The sequence below is a fragment of the Salvelinus fontinalis genome, chromosome 28, assembly GCF_029448725.1.
Source record: "Salvelinus fontinalis isolate EN_2023a chromosome 28, ASM2944872v1, whole genome shotgun sequence".
NCBI classification, from domain to species: Eukaryota; Metazoa; Chordata; class Actinopteri; order Salmoniformes; family Salmonidae; genus Salvelinus; species Salvelinus fontinalis.
Window position 1 is genome coordinate 5,970,844 of NC_074692.1, and position 23,758 is coordinate 5,994,601.

At 42.7% G+C, this 23,758-nt stretch overlaps 1 protein-coding gene across 1 annotated transcript in view; it reads left to right on the forward strand.

Moving 5' to 3' along the window:
• The window catches only part of LOC129825989 (mediator of RNA polymerase II transcription subunit 27-like), an 85,454-nt gene that overhangs the window by 46,415 nt on the left and 15,281 nt on the right, over positions 1 to 23,758 (forward strand). Inside the window, exon 4 of the mRNA XM_055886210.1 lies at positions 4,747 to 4,840. Coding sequence (XP_055742185.1) covers positions 4,747 to 4,840 — 94 coding nt within the window. The remainder of the gene's footprint in view (positions 1 to 4,746; positions 4,841 to 23,758) is intronic.

The following is a 23,758-nucleotide window of genomic DNA, read 5'->3' on the forward strand; positions in this document are numbered from 1 at the left end:
ATCCACTAATTTGAAAGGATGTCCACATACTTTTGTATATATAGTGTATGTGCAAAAATATGTGCTGTGATTTGTTGATTCAGCTCAAATGACATTATAAAAAATACATTCCATTGCATGAGCCACATCAGTTAACATCATTTGAATTATCAAATTAAATCAAAGTTTATTTTGTCACGTGCGCCGAATACAACAGGTGTAGACCTTAGAGTGAAATGCTTACTTACAGGCTCTAACCAATAGTGTGTGTGTGTGTGTGTGTGTGTGTGTGTGTGTGTGTGTGTGTGTGTGTGTGTGTGTGTGTGTGTGTGTGTGTGTGTGGGGGGGGGGGGGGGGGGTAAGTAAAGAAATAAAACAACAGTGAAAATAAGAGTAGCAAGGCTATATACAGACACCGGTTAGTCAGGCTTATTGAGGTAGTATGTACATGTAGATATGGTTAAAGTGCATATATGATGAACAGAGAGTAGCAGTAGTGTAAAAGGAGGGGTTGGCGGGAGGTGGGACACAATGCAGATAGCCCAGTTAGCCAATGTGTGGGAGCACTGGTTGGTCGGGCCAATTGAGGTAGTATGTACATAGATGTATGGTTAAAGTGACTATGTATATAAGATCAACAGAGAGTAGCAGCAGCGTAAAAGACTATTTACACAATGTAAATAGTCCGGGTAACCATTGGTTACCTGTTCAGAAGTCTTATGGCTTGGGGGTAAAAACTGTTGAGAAGCCTTTTTGTCCTAGACTTGGCACTCCGGTACCGCTTGCCATGCGGTAGTAGAGAGAACAATCTATGACTGGGGTGGCTGGGGTCTTTGACAATTTTTAGGGCCTTCCTCTGACACCGCCTGGTGTAGAGGTCCTGGATGGCAGGCAGCTTTGCCCCAGTGATGTATTGGGCCGTACGCACTACCCTCTGAAGTGCCTTGCGGTCAGAGGCCGAGCAATTGCCGTACCAGGCAGTGATGCAACCGGTCAGGATGCTCTCGATGTTGCAGCTGTAGAACCTTTTGAGGATCTCAGGACCCATGCCAAATCTTTTTAGTTTCCTGAGGGGGAATAGGCTTTGTCGTGCCCTCTTCACGACTGTCTTGGTGTGTTTGGACCATTCTAGTTTGTTGTTGATGTGGACACCAAGGGATTTGAAGCTCTCAACCTGCTCCACTACAGCCCCGTCGATGAGAATGGGGACGTGCTCTGTGCTTTTTTTCCTGTAGTCCACAATCTTCTCCTTAGTCTTGGTTACGTTGAGGGATAGGTTGTTATTCTGGCACCACCCGGCCAGGTCTCTGACCTCCTCCCTATAGGCTGTCTCATTGTTGTCGGTGATCAGGCCTACCACTGTTGTGTCGTCTGCAAACTTAATGATGGTGTTGGTCTCGTGCCTGGCCATGCAGTCGTGGGTGAACAGGGAGTACAGGAGGGGACTGAGCACTCACCCCTGGGGAGCTCAAGTGTTGAGGATCAGTGTGACAGATGTGTTGCTACCTACCCTCACCACCTGGGGGCGACCCGTCATTCTGCATTACCATGGAAATGATTGCATCACAATACCAGGGAGCCATTGCGAGTATAATCATGAGTGTACCAGTCAAATTGGCAGGGTTAGAGGTTCCAACCATCGAGTTTTAGAATGGAATTAGAATGGACATGAACCCAATTAGTCATTAGAATCGCCAGTTGCCCATCCCTGATGTACATTTAACCAGTTCCAAAATCCCAAACTACGGTTCACAATGCTCCCACATATGGAAATCGAGCCTGCGAGAAGAGCTATTTGGCTCCAGGCTATTTGACGTGGGAACTGTGGGACACTGTGTCCAAGGAGGTACAAGTAGCTATATGTGTGGAAAACATTTCATCACAAGTAAGACATTTAACTTGTTTAGTTTAGGCTGTTTGAAACTCCGCTCATTACTTGTAGCTGTAAAGTCCATTTGTTTGTGTTGTTGGTCTTGGCTATCTAGCTAGCACTCACTCACGTGGCTGCTAGCACCGTCATGAAAAGGGGCATGAGCGAAGCCCTTCAATATTACATTTTTCTAAGTTGTGAGATCGCTCGGGAGCAGACGATGTTTAAAATAGGGGTGTGTGCCCAGTACTCGGACAAAACTTTCAACTGTCAATTTACGGATACGAGTACAAGTATGGCCATGTCGGCACAGCCCTAGTTGAAAAGTAATCTTTAGACATGTACTTTTCTTAAATGTAGTTTTGACTAAAACAAGCAGAAAACAAGAAAATTGTGTTTGAAAAAGGTATTTTTTTTGCTGTGAGCCAATTGGTTAACCGCAGGTTGTTTTCCACCACATGCGGGCAAGGCCGCGACATTCTATCTAATAGCGACTGGGACCATTCTGGAACTTTGAGGATTTGTGACATAGCCTCTCTAGTAATTTAATAGGATTTCTATGGTTCCAACTTCAAAGTCCATTCTATTCATTCTATTTCTATGTGTGCTACTGCTCTATTGTGCCTAGGCAACCAAAGGCGTGTTTGTTTACTTGTTTCAGCAAGGAACAACAAAGTTTCAGCACGTTAAGAGTCCATGTTATGACCGAAACAGACTCAACCGCACGCCGTCCTGTTTTCAGTCGGTTGATCATTCCACACACACAAAATGTATTTTACCGGTTATGACTGCTGCAAAGATTCAACACTGGCTACATGATGATGTCCCACAATCACCTGCCGCCCCTGCAGTGTGTTCCGCACAATTGGGGACATGGTGGCGAGTTCTAAATGTTGAATAAAATTCAACATTTCAAATTTTTGTCGGCTGTCGATGATGGCTCCCAAACTTGAGCCAATCAGAGCAGGAGGGTGCGCTTCCCACAAGAGAATTCGACAGAATTTTGGCTGTGCAGTCCACAGCGACCGAACACCTTTTACGCCATTTATGTTTTAAGCTTGAGTCCACCGAATACAACCATGCTGCCATCTTTAGACTATTGTCTCTCATCAGGGCCACATTTGTTGTGTGCACTACAGCCATGGCAGAGCTCACAGTTTCCCAATACACATAAAAAATGATCTCCAAAATAGTTTAAAAGAAAAGTTTTGAGATATGATATGGATGGAAAATACCACCCGTAGTCTCTCAATAAACATCCATCCACCTCCCCTATGCCATATCCTCATTTTGCCTACATACTTACAGGCTCAAAGAGAAAACGCAATGCAGACCAGTGCCCTTCTATGTGTACTCTAGTGTTCAGTGAGATTAAAAAGAAGCAAATGGATGACAAGTATTAGAACAAAAAGATGATATCTGTATTTGACACTCTCAACCCCATCCTCATTTTGTATTTAAGGAGCAGCTTCATAACAAGAAATTAGGCTTATTCTAAATGAGTATCCCCATGCTGCAGGGTTTGCCTTAGGGAAGTGCACTTTTAGTGCAGCCATACATCCAAGTGTTGTTCTTCTAAGGTTAAGACATTGAGGTAGTTGTTTCTGTACAGGGTAGTTACACTGAAGTTGTCAATGTTGAACCATACATGTACCATTTTTTTGGCCAGGCTTAAATATCCTGGTTTGGTTGGAACTTGGAACTCCTAGCCCAGAATGCCAAGTAGGTTCTCCAACGCCTAGGGAGATTTGAATTTACTATACTGATTTGAATCAGTGAAAATGTGTTGTTTTGTGTTGTTGTTAAACGAGTTTCACTCTCAAGATGAATTATTAAGCAGCTAAATGTAAGAACAAGTCTTGTCTTGTAACTGGCTGGCAGTCTGGCACCCTACAGTGCCGGCAATTGAGAGTTCTGAATCTCCATTTAACAACTCTACTGCCTATGTTCATCCCAGTGCACATAGTCAGAATGTAGACCTAAAGTTTGATGTGCATGTGGCTATGGTGTGCGAGAACACACCAGTGAACTTCTGTACTTGTTGGTCAAAAATGGTAATTACCGGATTGTGGGTCTCTTGACTTCTGTATGACTTTTAAAGTCATTCTTAATATGAGATGTTCTTTTCATGTCTATTTTGAATGACATCCGTAGGTCTGTCGATGGCTCATGGCTAACAAGATTCTCATTATATTTCGATTAGCATGCAAGCACTTGTGGCCTCGCAGTCCAGGTTAAAAGTGATCCCTAGCAGCGCTGACAGTTAACAGGGTCCCCCTGGCGAAGGTTTAAGGGTGCAAGTGGATTGATGTTTGGGAGGTTTGGGGGTCAACCAGACTGAGAACAGTGTTAAAGCTGTCTGTCTCTCTTAGCCATGACTGTCGGTCTATCTGTGGCATTGATGTGAGAGCTGCTGCTGCTGTAGTGTACTCAAATACTGGCTTGGAGGGAAAGAAGTTGGGGGGTGCCTTCTAAAGGAGCAAGTATCCTACAAGATGACAGAGTAGCCTGGCGAGTAAGGCTACTATTATGTACAGAGTTAGAAGTGTGTGTGAGTGCATGCGTCACGTGTTTGTTTGATTAGGGATGGATGAGTGGCTGATTATGGGTCATTAGTATTATCAGACTAATGTGATCAATTGGGAATTTGTTTCTTTGAAACCATTGATTAACATCAGGAAAACATTGATTCAACTGCGCTTCAGATGTTGAATAATTTCAAGTGTAAATCATCTAAAATATTTGTTAAGAAAAGATACGTGACCTAAAACATTTAGACTCTACATGTCAATAACACAGCAGGACATTTTGCTTTTCTAGGTCTGTGGATTGATGTAGTTTGAAACCTGCTTGTTGTTAATTTCCAAAAGGCAAAAATTGACTTTCTCCTCCTCCAGGTATGTGGACGACGTGATATCGAGGATCGGCCGGATGTTCCCAGACATGTCGATTGAACTCTTCCGACCCAATGGGACATCGGCAGTACTTCTGGTAAGATTCTTCCTCACCACCGGGCATCCAATACGTCTCTGGTTCAAGACGTTCTGCTTCGCTCACTTTCAACATCTGACCAATTATTGAAATTTGGAGGGCACCTCCCAATATAAATATATAAACAAGCTGACCAAGATGATATTTGCATGGTGTCAACAATATCCACAAAAGAGCACTGAAATGCAAGCTATGCACGCAGTTTTTCCTCCATCGGATTTCAGGATGGAGGGTGCCCTGGCCAAGTGCAGGTTGCTGACCATGAATGCCAAAAGAATGAATGGATTAATGCGCTATTATTGTGTGTACATTCTTTGACAAGAAAACCATGAAAGAGGAACTGGGTCAAGTTCCTTGACCAATGATTGTCATGTACAGTGCAGATGAAAGGGTACTTACTGTACGACTTCTGTTTATGCAAGAGGTCGAATATAGAGAAACCTCTTCAATCGTCTGACCAACACTAGGTTCTCACTCAGCTCTGCTTTGCTCCAAGTTTTATTTCAACAAAGTGCTTAAGGATTCAAAGAGGACTTGTCGTGTTAAATATTAAATACTACCTGTAATTATTAACATGGTTCCCTGGGATGTGTGGTGGAGCTCTGCTCTACAGAAACATACCACAGAACTATACAGCTGCTCTTCTTTACTGTCTCTTACCACAGAAAATGCCCTACCGTGATGATTATGTTCAAAATCATGTCCACATATTACTGACAGGTGTGTGTCTCCTAGTGTTGCACGGTATACTGGTACCACAGTAATATCACGGTACCAAAACGTCATGATCATTACGATACCAATGTTTTAGAATACTGTAGTACCGTTTCATATGATATTACCAGATTTTTTCGGACCTACCAGTCTAAAGAAACCAACTGGCGCCTGTTATAAAAATGTTTTATAGTCAATTTTGTTTATAAATTCAGCTACATTTTTTTTAAGCAACAACTATTCTTATTAAACGCGAAGCGAGAAATGTCCACTACAAAAGTCACGGACATCTCACGTATGGCAGCTGTGTTCAGTCAGCCACATCCCCTTCCAGCTATCACTCACCTGCTTGTCTTCGTCCGCTCTTCCTGTGTGTCTATTCTTCCATCAGTTTTTAAAATAGAATTTAGCGATGATGGCAAGCGGGGATGCAGACCCTTAAGTCTTCTTTGGTTACATGTACATTTGATAGATTGGAGCAGTGCGCAAAGTCAGCTCTGCTCTACTTTATGCAAATTGCACACGGCCACCACTGCCGTTAAGCAATCAGGCGGAGCAGATGTTTGCTTGAAAATCTTCTGTTCCTGAAACATAGTTCCACCTGTCATTAGTTCCGGGCAAGCACAACCTATAAAGATGGTGGTTTGCCAATCATCACCGTGTCTGGTTTTCCAATTCTATACAATGTCGCTTTGCTAGAATACAGAGACAAAATCATAAGGTCATTGGCCTGGAGAAAGATTGCAGCGAATGTTGGTGTTGATGGTGGGAGAAGAGAGATTTGCACAACAATGGTTGCCTAAACTTCAAAACTGTGATCAAAGCCACCATTTGTGAATGTGTTGACTAAATTAAATTGTGAAATTTGTCCACCAAAGGATAGAAATCACCAGTAACGTGCGTTATATCATTGTAAATGATACACTAAGCATGAATTTCCCATGTCATATGCTAGCAACTGGACATTATGATTATCATATATTATAGCGCTTTCATTATACTTGTGTCATGACATTGACGATTATAGTTCCCTTCCTGCAAAATACACAGCCCTGCATGTAAAATGCAATGAATGGGTACATTGGGTAAAGGAAATTGACTTGCAAACATTGTTGTAGAAATCAACGTCGACACCAAAATCTCTTCAATCCTCCTCCATGCCATTGACCTTCTGATTAATGCGGCTCCCAACACCCCATTTTATTTTGTTTTTGACATTTTTAATTAGCCTACAAATTGTCAGCTCCATATTTTCATGTACTGTACCTAGAATACAACAGTTGGATTTGCACTAAACAATTTCATGTCAGAAAAATCATGTACAAAATCTGGCTTGAAATAGCTTGTTTACATAAGTATTCAGACCCTTTGCTATGAGACTCAAAATTGAGCTCAGCTGCATCCTGTTTCCATTGGTCGTCTTTGAGATGTTTCTACAACTTGATTGGAGTCCAGCTGTGGTAAATTCAATTGATTGGACATGATTTGGAATGGCACACACCTGTCTATATAAGGTCCCACAGTTGACAGTACATGTCAGAGCAAAAACCAAACCATGAGGTCGAAGGAATTGTCCGTAGAGCTCCGAGACAGGATTGTGTCGAGGCAGAGTTCTGGGGAAGGCTACCAAAACATTTTTGCAACATTGAAGGTCACCAAGAACAGTGGCCTCCATCCTTCTTAAATAGAAGAAGTTTGGAACCACCAATACTCCCTAGAGCTGGCCACCCAACCAAACTCCGCAATCGGGGGAGAAGGGTCTTGGTCAGGGAGGTCAGGTCATCTGATGCAGCACTCATCACTCTCCTTCTTGGTCAAATAGCCCTTACACAGCCTTAAGGTGTGTTTTATGTGATTGTCCTGTTGAAAAAGAAATGATAGTCTCACTAAGCGCAAACCAGATGTGATGGTGTGTCACTGCAGAATGCTGTGGTAGCCATGCTGGTTAAGTGTGCCTTGAATTCTAAATAAATCACCGACAGTGTCACCAGCAAAGCACCATCACGCCGCCTCCTCCATGCTTCACGGTGGGAACCACACATGCGGAGATTATCCGTTCGCCTACTCTACGTCTTACAAAGACATGGCGGTTGGAAACAAAAGAACAGATTTCCACCGGTCTAATGTCCATTGCTTGTGTTTCTTGACCAAAGCAAGTCTCTTCTTATTATTATCTGTTCTTTAGTAGTGGTTTCTTCGTAGCAATTCGACCATAAAGGCCTGATTCACGCAGTCTCCTCTGAACAGTTGATGTTGATGTGTCTGTTACTTGAACTCTGTGAAGCATTTATTTCGGCTGCAATTTCTGAGGCTGGTAGCTCTAATGAACTTATTCTCTGCAGCAGAGGTAACTCTGGTATCTCTAACTCTGGGTCTTCCATTCCTGTGACGATCCTCATGAGAACCAGCTTAATCATAGTGCTTAATGGTTTTTGTGACTGCACTTGGAGAATCAAGAGGTAGTCACCTGGATTGCATTTCAATTAACATGTGTGCCTTAAGATAATTTGTGGAATTTCTTTCCTTCATGCATTTGAGCCAATCAGTTGTGTTATGACAAAGCAGGAGTGGTATACAGAAGATAGCCCTATTTGGTAAAACCAAGTACATACAGTTGAAGTCGGAAGTTTACAAACACTTAGGTTGGAGTCATTAGAACTAGTTTTTCAACCACTCCACACATTTCTTGTTAACAAACTATAGTTTTTGGCAAGTCGGTTAGGACATCTACTTTGTGCATGACAAGTCATTTTTCCAACAACTGGTTACAGACAGATTATTTCAGTTATAATTCAATGTTTCACAATTCCAGTGGGTCAGACGTTTACATGCACCAAGTTGACTGTGCCTTTAAACAGCTTGGAAAATTCCAGAAAATGATGTCATGGAAGCTTCTGATAGGCTAATTGACATAATTTGAGTCAATTGGAGGTGTACCTGTGGATGTATTTGAAGGCCTACCTTCAAACTCAGTGCCTCTTTGCATGGGAAAATCAAAAGAAATCAGCCAAGACATCAGAAAAAAAACTGTAGACCTCCACAAGTCTGGTTTATCCTTGGGAGCAAATTCCAAACACCACGCAGCCGTCATACCGCTCAGGAAGGAGACACGTTCTGTCTCCTGGAGATGAACCTACTTTGGTGCGAAAAGTGCAAATCAATCCCAGAACAACAGCAAAGGACCTTGTGAAGATGCTGGAGGAAACAGGTACAAAAGTATCTATATCCTTAGTAAAAATGAGTCCTATATCGACATAACCTGAAAGGCCGCTCAGCAAGGAAGAAACCACGACTCCAAAACCGCCGTAAAAAAAAGACAGACTACGGTTTGCAACTGCCCATGGGGACAAAGATCGTACTTTTTGGAGAAATGTCCTCTGGTCTGATGAAACAAAAAGAGAACTGTTTGGCCATAATGACCATTGTTATGTTTGGAGGAGAAAGAGGGAGGCTTGCAAGCCAAAGAACACCATCCCGACCGTGAAGCACGGGGGTGGCAGCATCATGTTATGGGGGTACTTTGCTGCAGGAGGGACCGGTGCACTTCATAAAATTATGTGGATTTATTGAAGTAACATCTCAAGACATCAGTCAGGAAGTTAAAGCTGGTCGCAAATGGGTCTTCCAAATGGACAATGACCCCAAGCATACTTCCAAAGTTGTAGAAAAATGGCTTAAGGACAACAAAGTCAAGGTAAAGGAGTGGCCATCACCAAGCCCTGACCTCAATCCTATAGAACATTTGTGGACAGAACTGAAAAAGCGTGTGCGAGCAAGGAGGCCTACATCCTGACTCAGTTACAGCTCTGTCATGAGGAATGGGCCAAAATTCACCCAACTTATTGTGGGAAGCTGATGGAAGGCTATCTGAAATGTTTGACCCAAGTTAAACATTTTAAAGGCAATGCTACCAAATACTAATTGAGTGTATGTAAACTTCTGACCCATTGGGAATGTGATGAAAGAAATAAAAGCTGAAATAAATAATTCGCTCTACTATTATTCTGACATTTCACATTCTTAAAATAAAGTGGTGATCCTAACTGACCTAAGACAGGGGATTTTTTACTAGGATTAAATGTCAAGAATTGTGAAAAACTGAGTTTAAATGTATTTGGTTAAGGTGTATGTAAACTTCCGACTTCAACTGTATGTGACTCACCGCCTGGACTCGGTCTTCTGTAGCAACATTTGAAATTGTGTTTTTTACATTGCATAAAAGTAGAGACTCCGGGCTACAAGATGGTATATCATACACTGTATTTGAGGAAACAATGGGAAAGTAATTTTGCTTTGAAAGTTGATCAACTTATCAAATCACTTTTGAGAAAACCATCTTTCAATGTTTTGGTACTACTATTGGAGTGCCCTTCTTTGTCTACACCCATTCAGCGTTGTCCACACCCTTTTAAGCCTTAGCCCCACCCATCTTTTTAAGGGTTGATCCGAGCATTCTGTACTAACTAGCCAGCTACTTCCAGACGTCTAAGAGAGAGAGAAAAGCTCACTGAACATTACTCGCCCTAGCAGAGCTGGTTAGGCTGTTATGTTATCAAGAGCGTTGGTGACTGCAACTGTGCTGCTGGCAAGAATTGAATTACGCTTTTTTGCCGACTTTTACTGACACCGGACATATTCAAAAGGGTGTTGAGCGTTCAAAAATCAGTAATTCTGCTCTCTGGCTCACTAAGATGAGAGTCTTTTGTTAAGAAATGTAGCTATGTAAACAATGAATTCCAACGCATGGCGTAATGTTAGGACGCTAGCGTAATAGTAAACTAACTTGAAATGGAAATACTTTGTCAAAATTAGAGTGGGGTCTTTTGTTAAGACATGTAGCTAGCTAAACAATGGACCATAATCACAACTCATGACGTTACTACCCTGCTAAAATCTGCAGGTAGCTAACCAACCAGGTTCTATGGCTATAACTAGCCAAAGCAAATGTGTCTGAGATACAAAGAATAAGATCATACACATAAAGTTAGCTAGCGACCCAGCCAGCTAATGTTAGCTAGCTAACAGTACACTTGAAATGAAACCACTTTCTGTCAAAATTAGAAACGTGTAATATCTGAAAATGTAGCTAGCTAGACTATCTTATCGGTATACATCATTGTTGGACGCGTCTCTTGTCTGATGCCATGCATGGTTGCCCTTAGTTTGACGATGTAATCCAGACTGGTGTTTTCTCCGTCTCCTTAGCTATCATACTCGAATTCCACTGATTTCAAAACTCGGCCCTCCAGCAAGTGGAGAGCATACATATAACGTTAGCTAGCGAGCCAGCTAACAGTACACTTTAACTTGACATTAGGTTTATGCAGCTTTACTACTCAATATTTTTTTTAAAAGCTGCGTTTGACATGATTACCTAGACATACTGACCAGCTCCAATAGACAGAAGCGTGCTATATGGCAGACCAATCCAAACTCATCTCTCGGCATGTCCAGCCCACTCATTATCTCAGCCAATCATGGTTATCTTGACAGTTGCTCACTTTTTCTGTGGCTAAACCAACTAGGCTCATAATTTAACAATTTGATTCGTATTTACAGATGGCACACAAGTTCGATATTAAGGCACATGAAAGTTCACATGTTTGAGAAGGCATTTCTGCCAAAAAACACATTTTGATAAAAAATGAATGTTTCACGTTCAAACAGCTGAGGTCGTGACTTGCGACATATGCCTAGTTTGCTGAATCGGGTCACATATTATGGCAAGAACAGCTCAAATAAGCAAAGAGAAACAACAGTCCATCATTACTTTAAGACATGAAGATCAGTCAATGCATAACATTTCAAGTCGTTTTTTTGGTAGAACAAACGCATGCCGTTTAGAAAATGACAAAAAGCATCCCGGGAACAGGACGAACAAGATGCTACGCCACTGAACATTTCCCCCTGCGGTATTGCGATACTACTTGGTATCATGATGCTTGGACTGGTATCGTATCGATAGTAAAATGTTGGTATTGTGACAACACTAGTCTCTCCAGGTCGGTGCCCCTACTGACTGGTCACTGGTCAGTCTTGCCATTTTCATCATGACCGCCAGGTTGTCAGCACTCAGCATGCACTTTGACCTTCCACTTAAGCCTGCCTCTCAGCTAAAATGACGCTAAGAGCCCTTCATGCGCCACTACTGTGTCCAACCCTAATCCATTGGGCATGCAAAACAGAAATGAGAGGATAAAGAGAGAGGGGTGGAGAGGGAGAGTAAGAAAGAGAGAGGCTGGCAGCGGAGAGAGACAGGAAGATTAGACATACTCCATCCCCAACAGTGGGCGTTCACTGGTTCACACCCACGGGGCACCGGCTCACAGATGGCCCAGTTGGCAGGCTGGCAGCTCCCAGCTCTACTTCCAGTCCTGGCCTCCATAGTACACCTAGGCCTCATTACCTCACCGTCACTGGCACTGCAGATCTCCAAAGAACACCAACACTTACCGTGTGCATTGTCAGTTAAGTACAAGCATTCCGAAAGTCGCTTTCTTGCGGAAGCATTTGTTAATGGACTGTTACTGTTGTAACAATCACCAAAAGTGTGTGTTTGGCCACTGTTAAAGCAGTCATAACTTGTCCATTCTCTCAGTGGGTTATTGTTGGTTGGAATAAGAAATGCGCTCGCCTCGATAATGTATGCGTCGCCCCTCAGTCAGAATACAATGCACATCAGTATCAGATGGTTCTGAATAGGAGGTTAGCTTTCCAAAAGCACAGAATGTTTTCTACTGTAACAGAAGATGATGAACACAACTTAAGGGCTTGCCTGTAGGGGTAGGGGTGCTTGTCCTTGAAGGAATAAAGTTAAGCTCTGCATCTGCCTCTGTTTTTCTCCATATAATATGATCCGGGGAGAGGGATGTCATGCATTGTTGTGAAACGTGACAGCTGAAGAAAGTATGTTCTGCGGAGGGATATCAATAGCGTAGAGCAGAGATGATCAAATGGTTTTAGCCGCGGGCCGATTTTTTTCTTGAGCGCATGGTCAGGGGGCCGGAACATAATTCTAAATCATTTGTAGACTGAGTGGTAATACGTTGGAACAGATTTCTAAAATTAAAATCATTTGGAACTGATTTGCTGGTGTTTTTAGTTTGTCCCAATAAATAAATAAAAAATGTTTAGTTTTTTTGCTCAGAAAACTGGGGGGGGGGGGGGGGGGGTTCTTATCCTCTGGCGTAGAGGATCTCTTCTGATAACCTGAAGTTGAAAATGAAAGGGAAAGGGGGGATACTTAGTCAGTTGTACAACTGAATGGATTCTACTGACGTGTGTCTTCCTGGCCATGCGTGTGTTTTGTTATTCGCGCTCTCTCTCTTACGTCACTCACTCACACGTTCTCTGCCCAGCTGTGTGTTAACGGCTGTTTGTGAAGTGTGTCAGTAGCGAGAGGGATGCAGTGTTAATTGAGGCTGATGCTTGAGGCTATTAGCGCTTTGGGTGACGCCTTCATCAGCCACACCCCAACCATCCCGATCTCACTCTTCTCTCACTCTCTTTTCCCTGCAGCGTAAGCCTCCAGAATTTCTGTATGCATGAGTTAAATGTACAGATCATCTATGTTCACCATTCAGGCAACCGTATAGGCTATTCATTACATTTGACCTAAATCCCATCCATAACCTCTTCTTATTTCTTGTATTTTGTCAAATAGAGCAATGTTGTCTGTCAGATCTTATCACTGATGATCCATCTGAGACAATACTGAAATCTAAAAGATGAGCACGTAAAAAAAAAAAAACGTTTCACTGCATCCTGGTAGTCGTTGTTGAAGCTCAGAGTTGTTTGTTGCTTCTTTTGACACCTTTGAGAGGAGCTGTACATGGGGCTCATTAATTGACCTTGTTGGGATATCGATCCAAATTAAAAACTTTGTTTCCCACCTCAGGGTCGCTGCAGCGGAACAGAACAACCAGGCCAGGGGCGGTATGTAAGGGGAGCAGGGCGGGTTGGCACTGCTCCATGTGTGGAATATTGACAGAATATCCTCTGACTAGCTTAATGCTGAGGAGGAGAGAACCTCCAGGCGCTGAGGTCAGGCCAGGGAGTAGTGTTGCCTTGATTTGTCGCTAGACTTCACAGCACCAATTTGCTTTGCTGCTGTACCCGACGTAGTGTTTTCACCCCCCTTTCCGTCGCACATTTCCCGTCGCACACACCCCCTTCTTGTCCTCGGTTGCAACACTCACTACCGAGTTCCAAACTGCCTCTGGAAGCAAAGTCAGCACAATAACTGTTCGTCGGGATCTTCATGAAATGGGTTTTCATGGCCGATCAGTCGCACACAAGCCTAAGATCACCATGCGCAATGCCAAGCGTCGGCTGGAGTTGCGTAAAGCTCGCCGCCATTAGACTCTGGAGCAGTGGAAACGCATTCTCTTTAGTGATGAATCAAGCTTCACCATCTGGCAGTTCGACGGACGAATCTGACTTTGGCGGATGCCAGGAGACCGCTACCAACCCCAATGCATAGTGCCAACTGTAATGTTTGGTGGGGGAGTAATATTGATCTGGGGGTGTTTTTCATGGTTCGGGCTAGGCCCATTTTCCAACATCTAGTGGAAAGCCTTCCCAGAAGAGTGGAGTCTGTTATAGCAGCAAAGGGGGTGACCAACTCCATATTAATGCCCATGATTTTGGAACGAGATGTTCTAAGAGCAGGTGTCCACATACTTTTGGTCATGTAGTGTATCTGAATTCGTCACTATACTCTTTTACCAATACATCTCACTGGAGTGGTCTGAACTTGTCAGTCAGATGGGCAAATAAGTCCTGTTTTGGTGATTTAATTTTTTAAAATTCCTACTGAATGAAAAGAAGATCTAAAATAGTCGAGGGGTTTCCATCATAAGTCCAAGTGATCCCTCTCACACTGTTATTTCACCAGTTCAAAGAAGGAACTGATTCACCTTCAACAATTCCCTCCCCCTAGTGTCACACAGTGGCATTGTTGGGTTTCATGGAGTTTTTCTTCAGAACAAATGATTAACTGTCAAGAGGAAGGGGAATTGGTGTTTTTTCCCCTACCATTTGTTGCCCACAGCCACACAACTTCATAAACCTTATTCCTTGAGGTGACATATCAGTGGGCTATAGTTTGGGATCTTGAATTATGAGCCTCTCCGTGTCTGTGACGTGTGCTGCGGAGGTAGCACGTGGAAACTGCAGAGCCTTTTATTGCAGGGCAGACTGTCCTCTTTCTCTGACGCTCTCTTTTTTTTCTCCATCTCAGCGTGTCGGCTCTTTTTATCTAACAGGACCATAGAGGACGTCAGTCACATCCACTTTTTGCTTGGAAACTTTCTCTTTTTAATCGCGTCTCCAATTTGTTGTGTGCTCTGCTCTCTACTATATGCGCTCGGCTGCCCACTCTCTTGCTAAATAAAACGTACCACCATCTGTGAGCCTATGCTGCAGCCATGGACAGAAATGCACTTTCACTTTTCCTAATTAACCACACTAGGCCTGCTCATTGGCGCCCTAGGTGGAGCTCTGCTCTACCCACTGGCTACTGGAGCCCTGCCAGGGCCATACTTTTAGTCTGGGCACCAGGAAAGCACTTTGGAAATGTATAAAGTACAGCCAACTAGGTAGTCAGTCTCATTTGTAGTCATTTCAAACAAGTTTGAAACCTTCATAAAAGATGCAGTGGAGAAGACCTGAGTGTAGAGAGAAGTCTTAGACTCTACGATTGTGCTGACCATTGTGGTTGTGAATATGTCAGACATAATCTGTCAACAGTTGTTCAGGAATGAGACCTGTAGATCAATTCCTAGCATAAGCGTACATGACCTCCTTCTGGAGGTCATTTTGCAGGGCTCTGGCAGTGCACCTCCTTGCACAAAGGTGGAGGTAGCGGTCCTGCTGCTGGGTTGTTGCCCTCCTACGGCCTCCTCCACGTCTCCTGATGTACTGGCCTGTCTCCTGGTAGCGCCTCCATGCTCTGGACACTACGCTGACAGACACAGCAAACCTTTTTGCCACAGCTCGCATTGATGTGCCATCCTGGATGAAAACTGCACTACCTGAGCCACTTGTGTGGGTTGTAGACTCCGTCTCATGCTACCACTCGAGTGAAAGCACCGCCAGCATTCAAAAGTGACAAACATCAGCCAGGAAGCATAGGAACTGAGAAGTGGTCTGTGGTCACCACCTGCAGAATCACTCCTGTTTTGGGGGGTGTCTTGCTAATTGCCTATAATTTCCACCTTTTGTCTATTCCATTTGCACAACAGCATGTGAAATTTATTGTCAATCAGTGTTGCTTCCTAAGTGGACAGTTTGATTTCACAGAAGTGTGATTGACTTGGAGTTACATTGTGTTGTTTAAGTGTTCCCTTTATTTTTTTGAGCAGTGTAGGTCTATAACAGTTTGGGTCTAGAGTGTCTCCCCCTTTGAAGAGCGGGATGACCGCGGCAGCTTTCCAATCTTTGGGGATCTCAGACGATACGAAAGAGAGGTTGAAAAGGCTAGTAATAGGGGTTGCAACATTTTCGGCAGATAATTTTAGAGAGGTTCCAGATTGTCTAGCCCGGCTGATGTGTAGGGATCCAGATTTTGCAGCTCTTTCAGAACATTAGCTATCTGGATTTGGGTGAAGGAGAAGCGGGGGGGAGGGGGCTTTGGCAAGTTGCTGCTGCAGGGGGTGCAGAGCTGTTGGCCAGGGTAGGGGTAACCAGGTGGAAAGCATGGCCAGCCGTAGAAAAATTATCATAGATCTATTGGTGGTGACAGTGTTTCCTAGCCTCAGTGCAGTGGGCAGCTGGGAGGAGATGCTCTTGTTCTTCATGGACTTTAGAGTGTCCCAAAACTTTTTGGAGTTAGTGCTGCAGGATGCACGTTTCTGTTAGGAAAGCTAAGGTTAGCTTTTTCAAACTGACTGTGTATATTGGTTCCTGACTTCCCTGAAAAGTTGCATATCGCGGGGGCTATTCGATGCTAATGCAGAACACCACAGGATGTTTTTGTGCTGGTCAAGAGCAGTCAAGTCTGGGGTAAACCAAGGGCTTTTTCTGTTCTTAGTTCAACATTTTTTGAAAGGGGCATGCTTATTTAAGATGGTGAAGAAAGAACTTTTAAAGAGCAACCAGGCATCCTCTACTGACAGGATGAGGTCAATATCCTTCCAGGATACCCGGGCCAGGACGATTAGAAAGGCATGCTCGCCAAAGTGTTTTATGGATCAATTGACAGGGATGAGGGGTGGTCGTTTGACAGCGGACCCATTACGGACGCAGGGAATGAGGCAGTGATCGCCGAGATCCTGGTTGAAGACAGCGGAGGTTTATTTAAATGGCAAGTTGGTCAGGATGATATCTAAGAGAGTGGTGGTTACAGATGTAGGGTTGTACCTCATAGGTTCCTTGATCATTTGTGTGAGATTGAGGGCATCTAGCTTAGATTGTAGGATGGCCGGGGTTTTAAGAATATCCCAGTTTAGGTCACCTAACAGTACGAACTCTGAAGATAGATGGGGGGGAAATCAATTCACATGTGGTGTCCAGGGCACAGCTGGGGGCTCTATAACAAGCGGCAACAGTGAGAGACTTGTTTTTGGTAAGGTGGGTTTTAAAGTAGAAGCTCGAATTGTTTGGGCACAGACCTGGATAGTATGACAGAACTCTGCAGGCTATCTCTGCAGTAGATTGCAACTCTGCCCCCTTTGGCACTTCTATCTTGTCAGAAAATGTTGTCGTTGGGTATGGAAATTTCAGGATTTTTGATGGCCTTCCAAAGACAGGATTCAGACACGGCTAGGACATCAGGGTTGGTGGAGTGTGCTAAAGCAGTGAATAAAACAAACTTAGGGAGGAGGCTTCTGATGTTTACATGCATGAAACCAAGGCTTTTACGGTTACAGAAGTCAACAAATGAGAGCGTCTAGGAAATGGGAGTGGTGCTGGGGGCTGCAGGGCCTGGGTTAAGCTCTACATCACCAGAGGAACAGACGAGGAGTAGGATAACGGTACGGCTAAAGGCTATAAGAACTGGTCGTCTAGTGTGTTTGGAACACAGTGGGCGTGGAAGAATAGATTAAAGTAAAGGGTCCAGGCCAAATGGCAAAAGAGGTATTGTAGCCCAATCATTAGCTGGTGGACCTATTCGGCTAGCCGGGAGATGGGCCTAGCTCGAGGCTAGCTCAAGGCTAACTGGTGCTTGCCTTGGGACAGAGACGTTAGCCAGGAGTAGCCACTCGGATTGCAGCTAGCTAGCTGTGATGATCTGGTGTAAAGGATCAGAGCTTGCGGTAGGAATCCGGAGATGTGGTAGAGAAAAATCAGTCCGATATGCTCTGGGTTGATATTGCGCTGTGCTGACTGGCAGGTATTGACCGAGCTGAGGCTGGCTGTTGTCCTGGTTAACAGTGAAGAATGCTAGCAGTGGCTAACTGACTACTAGCTAGTAGCTATTTAGCTGGCTATATTCTGAAGGGGTTTCCGGTTCTAAAGTATAAAAATAGCAGATCCGTACCACATTCGGTGAGGCGGGTTGCAGTAGAGTATATTCAGTCCGTAGATGGAAAGTGATGGAAAGTGAGGTTAAAATATATACGAAATATATACAAGGAAAATTATATTTACACGGGACATGACGGGACAAGACAAAACACACGTCCGACTGCTACGCCATCTTGGGTCATCCTTGAGATGTTTCTACAACTTGATTGGAGTCCACCTGTGATAAATTCAATTGATTGGACATGGAAAGGCACACACCTGTCTATATAAGGTTCCACAGTTGACAGTGCGTGTCAGAGAAAAAAAACAAGCCATGAGGTTGAAGGAATTGTCCGTACAGTTCCAAGACAGGATTGTGTCGAGGCACAGTTCTGGGGAAGAGTACCAAACAATGTCTGCAGGATTGAAGGTCCCAAAGAACACAGTGGCCTCCATAATTCTTAAATTGGAACCACCAAGACTCTGCCTAGAACTGGCTGCCAAGCTGAGCAGTCAGGGGAGAAGGGCCTTAGTCAGGGAGGTGAACCCGATGGCACAATCTTACAGAGCTCCAGAGTTCCTGTGTGGAGATGGTAGAACTTTCCAGAATGACAACCATCTCTGCAGCACTCCACCAATCAGGGCTTTATGAGAGAGTGGCCAGATGGAAGCCACTCCTCAGTAAAAGGCACATGACAGCCCGCTTTGAGTTTGCCAAAAGGCACTTAAAGGACTCTCAGACCATGAGAAAAACAAGATTCTCTGGTCTGATGAAAACAAGATGGAACTCTTTGGTTGAATGCCAAGCGTCACATCTGGAGGAAACTATCCCTACGGTGAAAAGCATGGTGGTGGCAGCATCATGCTGTGGGGATGTATTTCAGTGGCAGGGACTGTGAGACTAGTTAGAATCGAGGGAAAGATGAACGGAGTAAACCTGCACTCAGGAGCACTCAGAGCACTCAGGACCTCCGACTGGGGCGAAGGTTAACCTTCCAACAGCAGAACAACCAAGTCTCTGAATGACCCAGCCAGAGCCCGGACTTGAACCCGATCGAACATCTCTGAAGAGACCTGAGCTTGAGAGGATCTTGGGAGTAGAATGGGCGCATCTTCCTAAATACAAGTGTGCCAAGCTTGTCACATCCCAAGAAGATTCGAGGCTGTAATCGCTGCAAAGGTCCTTCAACAAACTACTGAGTAAAGGGTCTGAATACTTATGTAAATGTGATATTTCAGTTACATTAATTTTTTATTAATTTGCAAACATTTCTTTACCTGTTTTTGCTTTTTCATTATGGGGTATTATGTGTAGATTGATGAGGGAAAAACTATTTTAACAATTTTAGAATAAGGCTGTAAAAAAAAAAGTTGAGGGGACTGAATACTTTCCTAATAAACTGTAGTTGATGTCAATCCACCTTGGAAAAGAAAACCCTGGTGAATTCAGTTGTTTACAGAACCATTTACAGTACCGTTACAATCAAGTCGATTTAAGACATTTTATCTGTTTAGGATTAGAAATTTGATTCGCTCATAAACTGGAAAACAGGAACTATTTTTGTTTTAGCTGCACCACATCAGTGTGTACGGGAGACTGGGGACAATTGTATTTTTTTTTGCTTTTACGCTATTGCTCAGACGCCACTTGATCTAGGCCAGTCATTTTTTTGATGTAAGAAACTTATATCTGTCTCCTGACCATTTGTACCATTTTTAGTTTTTTTTTGTTCTGTACATATGACCGTTGGATCACAATATTGATTTTAGATGTAACAGTAGCTGTGGTCAAATGTAACACCTGAAAAATAAACCAAATAAACTCAAATGTTTAATTTAACGTTTTTTAAAGTTAAGTGAGTTTAACTTCATAGACATACAGTGCCTTCAGAAAGTATTCACACCCCTTGACTTTTTCCACATTTTGTTGTGTCAGTCTAAATTTAAAATGGATTCAATTGCGAATTTTTGTTACTAGCCCAGAAACAATGTAAAGTGGAATTATGTTTTTACAAATGTTTACATCATGAATTAAACATTTAAATGTTGAGTCAAAGTATTTAATCCTTTTGTTATGGCAAGCCTAAATAAATTCAGGAGTAAAAATGTACTTAACAAGTCATATAAGTTGCATGGACTCACTCTGTGTGCAGTAATAGTGTTTAACTTCTTATGGCTGCAGGGGCAGTATTGAGTAGCTTGGATCAGAGGTGCCCAGAGTAAACGACCTGCTTCTCAGTCATAGTTGCTAATATATGCATATTATTAGTAGTATTGGATAGAAAACACTCAAGTTTCTAAAACAGTTTGAATTATGTCTGTGAGTATAACAGAACTCATATGGCGGGCAAAAACCTGAGAAAAATCCAAACAGGAAGTGGAAATTCTGAGGCTGGTAGATTTTCAACCAAGCTCCCATTGAAATCACAGCGAGATATGGATGAGTTTTCACTTCCTACGGCTTCCACTAGATGTCAACAGTTCGTCAGGTTTTAGTGAACGCGCTTCCCTGACGTTGGATTTGTATACCAAACACGTGACAAAATAGCTATTTGGACATAAATGATGGACATAACCGAAAAAAAAAAAAACATTCCTTGTGGGAGTCCTGGGAGTGCATTCCGACAAAGATCAGCAAAGGTAGGTGAAGATTTATAATTATTTTTATGAGTTTTGTTGACTGCACAATTTGGGCGGGTAACTGTATGGCTTGCTTTTGTGGCTGAACGCTGTTTTCAGATTATTGAATATTGTGTTTTGCCGTAATTTTTGGGGAAATCTGACACAGCGGTTGCATTAAGAACAAGTTTATCTTTAATTCTATGTAAAACATGTATCTTTCATCAAAGTTTATGATGAGTATTTCTGTTATTTGATGTGGCTCTGCAATTTCTCTGGATATTTTGGAGTCATTTCTGAACATGGCGCCAATGTAAACAGAGGTTTTTGGATATAAATATGAACTTAATCGAACAAGACATATGTATTGTGTAATATGAAGTCCTATGAGTGTCATCTGAGGAAGATCATCAAAGATTAGTGATTCATTTTATCTCTATTTGTGCATTTTGTGACTCCTCTCTTTGGCTGGAAAAATGGCAGAATTTTTCTTTGAGTTGGTGGTGACCTAACATAATCGTTTGTGGTGCTTTCGCTGAAAAGCCTATTTGAAATCGGACACTTTGGTGGGATTAACAACAAGATTACCTTTAAAATGGTATGAGATACATGTATGTTTGAGGAATTTTAATTATGAGATTTCTGTTTGAATTTGGCGCCCTGCACTTTCACTGGCTGTTGTCATATCGATCCCGTTAACGGGATTGCAGCCATAAGAAGTTTTAAACATGATTTTTGAATGACTACTTAATCTCTGTACCCCACACATACAATTATTTGTAAGGTCCCCCAGTCAAGCAGTGAATTTCAAACACAGATTCAACCAGAAAGACCAGGGAGGTTTTCCAATGCCTGGCAAAAAAAAAGGGCACCTATTAGTAGATTTAAAAAATGAAGCAAAGCTAACATTGAATGTCCCTTGGAGCATGGTGAAGTTATTAACTACGCTTTGGATGGTGTATCAATAGACCCAGTCACTACAAAGAAGAATTTTGAAAATAATAATAGGCTAATGTTGCAGAACCCAGGTGTGGAAAGCTCTTAGCGACTTACCCAGAAAGACTCACAGCTGTAATTGCTGCCAAAGGTGCTTCTACAAAGTATTGACTTGGGGTTGGAATACTTATCTAATCAATAGTGTTATATATATATTTTCTTACAAATGTTGGAATTTTTCTTACACTTTGACAGAGTATTTTGTTAAAATCATTGACAAAAAAATGACAATTAAATACATTTTAATCCCACTTTAACACAACAAAATGTGGAAAAAGTCCAGGGGTGTGAATACTTTCTAAAGGCACTGTATGTTGGCTAACATCATGTTAAACACTATTATTGCACACAGAGTCCATGCAACTTAATTTGTCTTGTTAAGCAAATTTCCTCTCCTGAATTGATTTAGGTTTGCTATAACAAAAGGACTGAATACTTATTGACTCAAGACATTACAGATCTTCATTTTTTATTAATTTGTAAATATTTCGAAAAACATAATTCCACTTTGACGTTATGGGGTGTTGTGTGTGTGTGTGTGTGTAAACCAGTGACCAAAAATCAAATTTTTATCCATTTTGAAATCAGGCTGTAACAACAAAATGTGAGAAAAGTCAAGGGGTGTAAATTCTTTAGTGATACAATTATGCTAATTAGAATTATTGGACATGAATGGTCAGGACAGTATAAAAAATATACAGCTGGTGGAAAAAAATGACTTTTGCTCATAAAATTTGAAAATAATGAGACATTTGGCTAAAACATTTCAAGCAGGGGGAACCTAAATGAGCATGTATTGAGTGAGTTGAATCACTCTAGCTTGTTTCTGTTTGGAGAAATTCAAAGTTTTACAATTGCCCCATGCCCCTGGTCTCCCTTTCTCCTGACGTACAGTCCGTTCTGGGCCTATTAATGGAAGTGTTGATGAAATTAAATATTATTCGTAGCTTCTTATTGACTTGTGAGTTACAAAAATATCTGACCAAAACTTTGTCAATTACCGTATTTTTCTTGCAGAGTAGGCCTAATAGAGAAATACTGAAAGGGCTACAATAAAAGGCTAGTAAAATTACTGGACAGTTTACTATGAAGGAGAATTGATTTGAATTTGTTGTAGCTGAAGAGATTGGTGACTGTTTATCAGGCATGGGAGATGGAAGCCTGTCCAGTGTGCTTTAGTTAGTCAGTCAGTCAGTGTGGATGAGCCTCAGGGCCTGGCCAAGCCTGAGCAGAGAACTAGGGCCCGCCTCTATAAAAGGCCTGTCGTCAGTAATGGATTCTCCCTTTGAGCACCTGTCTTTCTGGGGAGCGAGCGGGCTGCCGGAGAGACATGGCAGCCTTTGAGCCTCCCTGACACTCCTGAATGTAATAAGCCCAACCGCTAAAGAAGGGGAAATGTGTGTTGCTGAGGCACCCTAATGAAATATGATTGGGTGCGGATGGGTTTTCTTGACATGTTTAATCACGTCTAATCCCCACTCCTCTGTTGAATTTTAAAAGGGCCGTGCAGGTCTGCACTATTCAAAGTGTTCAAAGTGTATTTTGGTGTCATCTCTCTGAAGGTATTTTGGAGAGACAGGTCTTTGTGTGCACTGCTCTTAGTAGTGGTTCTGGGTTGATCGACAGTTTAACCTGACTAGAAGAGATAGCCGACTTTGGCTGGCCATGCAGGAAGACTTTCTTCCTCTTTTCCTGCATGAGTAAAAGGGTAATTTTACTTAGTTAGCCTCATGCTGTTTTGTAACCGTCACTGTCTTTTACTTGTCTGTGGTAACACACTAAACAGGAGGACGTTTCTCTCCTCTCTAAACTGCACTTGATGTGTTCAGGCACTCCTCGAAATGAGTTTGTCGATCACCTCTCCAATTAGCAGGCTTACAAGAGCTCTGGAAATGACAAGCCTTTTACAGAAGCCTCTTAGGCCATCTAACCAGCCGTCTTCTGCGGGGAAACAAATACTATTCAATGGTGATATTTTCCTCATTAATGGATTTATTCATTTATGCATGGAGGATCGTTAGATTCTCTGTCACCGGACTTAAAAAGTGTCCTTTTGTTTCTTCTTTTGAAGTGTAGAACAATCCATCAAGTCAAATGCTTTTGAAGTGTTAGACAATGCTGGGGGTTTTCCTCACCGCACAA